This window comes from Capsicum annuum, chromosome 12 (assembly GCF_002878395.1).
Source record: "Capsicum annuum cultivar UCD-10X-F1 chromosome 12, UCD10Xv1.1, whole genome shotgun sequence".
Classification (NCBI taxonomy): domain Eukaryota; kingdom Viridiplantae; phylum Streptophyta; class Magnoliopsida; order Solanales; family Solanaceae; genus Capsicum; species Capsicum annuum.
The window spans coordinates 21124486-21129068 of NC_061122.1; the positions used below are offsets into that span (position 1 = coordinate 21124486).

General features: G+C 33.4%; 1 protein-coding gene across 1 annotated transcript; it reads left to right on the forward strand.

Annotated features, from left to right (window-relative positions):
• Positions 1-2435: 2435 nt before the first annotated feature.
• On the forward strand, positions 2436-3657 carry LOC107851305 (protein YIPF5 homolog). The gene has a single exon (XM_016696262.2). The coding sequence runs from the start codon at positions 2650-2652 to the stop codon at positions 3397-3399; it is 750 nt and encodes a 249-aa protein (XP_016551748.1). The 5' UTR covers positions 2436-2649; the 3' UTR covers positions 3400-3657.
• Positions 3658-4583: the final 926 nt, after the last annotated feature.

Here is a 4583-nt window from a genome sequence, read left to right on the forward strand (position 1 = left end):
CACCTAAAATCTCCTGAAGTTAATAAACCCTTGAGAAAAAAAATACCGGCGGCTCGATTCCAATCCAATCACCACTGCAACATCGCCGGCAACGGCTCGATTCAATCACAACATAAACAAATTAGTGGTCAGAATTCAAAAGGACAAATTATACTTTTTCATTTCTACAAAACACTTTTCATCTCTTGCATCTTTAACAAATTCAAATTCTTGAAAAATATCAAAAAAATATGGCTTCTTTTTCTTCTTTCTTTTGACTCTCAAGCCTTCATATTCAAACCCCACCTCTTAAAAAATCAACTTTTCTTGGTTCAATCTATGAACATTAGTAGTGTTCATACCTAATCAATACTTAAACCATCATCAACCTCAGTTACTATTACAACAAAATTCAATCTTTATAAGATTCTTGGAGGTAGAGGTCTATGTAATGAGTATTGTTGTTTGATGATGTACCGGAGAAGAAAAGGGTGTGGGGTGTGGGTATGGGGTGCAGGGTAGGGATGAGAGGTGAGGGAGGGGTGGGGGGCATTAAAGAAGAAAAAGTTTGATTATATATATGTGTGTGTGTAAAATAAGTAGGAAAGAAAGAAGAAAAATTTGTTTTTTAAATAATAAACGCGCTCTTTTTTTTTTAAATGCCACGTCAGTATTAGGGGTGAAATAAATACAGTTTAAAGATGTTAAGGGGGGGTAAATAAACAAAAGTTTAGTTTAAGTGCTAAAATGAGTTTGGAGAACAAGTTCAGGGAAGAAATCATGTCTTTTCTCTAGTAAAAATGATAGATATTGTTGAGATAAAATGTATAAGCATAATATGAGAGGAGATTAGGAATACAGATATTCGTATAAGGTAGGAGTGACTTTTATGGCAAACAAGATAACATAAAGCAAGACTAATATGATTAGGACATGTAAAACGAGGTGTATATCCTAAATAAAGAAGTGTCCGAAATTGACTATGATAGGTATGACGAGATAGTGAAGTAAACCCAAAAAGTATTAAAAAGAGGTGATTAAATAACATCACACATTTACAATTTATCAAACACATGACCCAAGAATATAAAGACTAGAACCAAAGTAGAAAATTTCCCTTATTATTATTATTATTATTATAAATATTCTTACTATCTTATTCTTCAATATCATTTTTACATATTGTTTCTTTTTGTTTCAACTATTATAGTATTCTATTTAGGGGTGGACATTCGGTATTCGATTCGATATTTTCAAAGTTTGAATTCGGTAATCGGTATTTGAATGTAGATACCACATACTATACTTATAAATATCAGTTCGATAATTTGATAATCGGTAAATTAAACTTTGGTTCGGTACGAAATTTGTTAATACCATATCAAAGTTGAAGATGTGCAAATGTACGTTTAAACTTCAAAGAGTATATTTAATAAAAACTCAATTTAGTATTCTTTTTACGAATATATTATCAAAGTCCAAAAGATTTTTTGGGATGACCAATACTATTGTCCATTAGGTTGGTTTTATATATATATATATATATATATATTCGATAAATACTGAATACCAAACGGTATTAATATCTTGTACCAAACCCAATTTTGAATACCAAAATATTAAAATTTTACTCCCAAATACCATATCAAATACCGAATTACCGAATATCAATTATCAAATTTTTTGATTCGATTCGGTAATTTGATTTTCGATTGTTTTTCATCTTTGACTTCTTTATTTTTATATTTTAATTTTTTTTCTTAAACACAACAACAATAACACTAACAAGATTATATAAAATAGAGCCCGGAAGGATAGAGCACACAGAGTAGAGAAGTTGTTTGAGAATTTTTTTGTTAGAAAAATAACATAAATATACACCTTAACTTAGCATATTTACACAAATCTTCATCATTGTAAAATAATTACAAAAATTTCAACTAATTATGTATCTTTGTTGAATATATCGAGAGCTAATTATATATTTTGATAAATTTAAAATTGCCGGGGGTCTATCGGAAACAGCCTTTCTACTTCATCAGAGGTAGAGGTATGAACTGCGTACATCTTACCCCCAGACCCCACTAGGTGGGAATACACTGGGTTTGTTGTTGTTGTTGTTGTTGTGATAAATTTAAAATTGAAAAAAAAGTATCGAAAGCTAATTATGTATCTTTATACAGGAAAAAATGAATCTTTCTTGGATGTATTATGTATTTTGATAGATTTAAAATCGAAAAAATACATTGAAATCTAATTATGTATCCTTACAAAAGAAAAATATATATTCATTGAATATATGGGAGCTATTATATATTTTGACATATTCAAAATTGAGATTTTCAGTAATTATGTAAAATATTGTGATTTTTTATAATTAAACTTCAAATTATGTAAATTTATGATGTTTGCCAAATATTTTTTTCCCTAATTATAATACGTTAAAAATTAAAAATATTTCATTTTTCCTTTTATCTCACCTTCATTTGCTTCCTTAGCCTCAAAGTTTGCAATTCTCCCTATTTGATCAGCAAATTGAACCTCCTTATTCTGTTCTATATCCTTCTCAACTCCCATCCAATTTCAATCTCTAAAAAACCCTAATTTCAGTTTGATTTAATTCAAATTTAATTGCAAGCAATTAATTAATAATTTCTAGATCTCCGATCAATGGCGAAAGAATTCAACGTCCCGCCGGTGGTTTTTCCGTCCGGCGGTAACCCGGGCCCACAACAACGCCGTCTCCCAACGGCGCCGTTTCAGCCGCCGAAACCATCAAACCCTGGAATTCCCTTCATGTCCTTCGATGTCGGATCCGCCGCCGCTTCCACGTCATTCTCCACTCCGCAATTCGCCACCACCATCGGCGGTGCCGGCGTCGGAGGAGGATCGCTAGGTTTTGAAGATGAGCCGCCGTTACTGGAAGAGCTTGGAATTAACACAAAGCAAATCTACCAAAAGACACTTTCGATTTTGAATCCGTTTAGGGTTAAAGCAGATCTACATGAAGATGCTGATTTATCTGGACCGTTCATTTTCCTAATGGCGTTCGGTTTGTTTCAATTACTCGCAGGGAAATTGCATTTTGGTATTATATTGGGATGGGTGATTATGGCTTCTATGTTTCTGTACGTGGTGTTTAATATGCTTGCTGGAAGAAATGGGAATTTGGATTTGTACAGGTGTGTTAGCCTGATTGGTTATTGTATGTTGCCTATTGTGATATTATCCGCGATCTCGTTGTTTTTGCCTGGTGGATTGGTGATCAAGGTGGTGACGGGAGTTTTCGTGATATGGTCCACTAGGGTTTGTACAAGGCTCGTGGTTGAATTGGCATCGTGTGGTGATGAACATCGTGGGCTGATCACGTACGCTTGTTTCTTGATTTACATGCTTTTCTCATTGCTAGTGATATTTTGAATCAGGTTAACGTGTTTAGTGTATTGCAGTTACTTTGGAGGCTTATAGTTTGTTTCTATTTTGCGAAAGATGAACATAAAGAACTGAATTATGTAGTTTTGAATTCACGATTTGTGATAGTTGGAGGAGAGTTGTGGTTTAGTTTCTTACCAATGTTTTGCCAGGTTTCGAATTTCTTGAGATTCCGAATGTTAAATTGAGATGTACTGATGTTTACTGAATTCGTTATTACTTGGTCGAAAGGAGTAATTTTTGTGATTTCTTGTGCTGATGAACATCTTGGGATGGTCGCGTATGCTTGTTTCTTAATTTACATGTGTTTCTGCTAGTGATATTTTGAATCAGATTAACGTGTTAGTATATTGCATTTTATGGTTTGATCAATTATTTTAGTACTTTGGAGGTTTTAACTGATGGGGTTAAAGTTTGTTAGTTCTATTTGCCAAAGATGAACATAAAGAACTGAATTATGTAGTTTTGAATTCACAGTTTGTTATAGTTGGAGGAGAGTTGCCGTTTAGTTTCTTCACATGTTTTGGCAGGCTTTGAATTTCTTGAGATTCCAATTGTTAAATGGAGATGTACTGATGTTTACCGAATTTGTTATTACTAGGTCTTAATGGAGCTATTTTTGTGATTTCTTTTGCGGATGAACATTGTGGACTGCTTGTGTATGCTTGTTTCTTAATTTACATGCTTGTTTCCTTGCTAGTGATAATTTTGAATCAAATTAATGTGCTTAGTATATTGCAGTTTAATGTGCTTATTAGTATATTGCAGTTTATGGTTCGATCGATTTTTGCAAGTACTTTGGAGGCTTGAACTGAGGCGCTTAAAGTTTCTTAGTTCTACTTGCAAAAGATGAACATAAAGAACTGACAGTTTTAAAATTCTTCCTTTCTTGGCAGCTTTCTGCTATTTTTGTTGTGATTTGTTGTTTCTTGTACTTCCATTACTTCTTCTCGGGGCTGCTTTGGACTGTTTTTTTCTTGAGTCGAGTGTCTATCTGAAACAGCCTACAGCCTCTCTACATCTGAGGTAGGGTTAAGGTCTGCGTACGCTCTACCCCTCCCAGACCTCATTTGGCAGCTTTCAAATTTCTTGAGATTCCAAATGTTTAATATCACTGGGTCTGAAAGGAGCTATTTTTGTGATTTTTTACTTTTTCCTGCTATGTCCAAAAC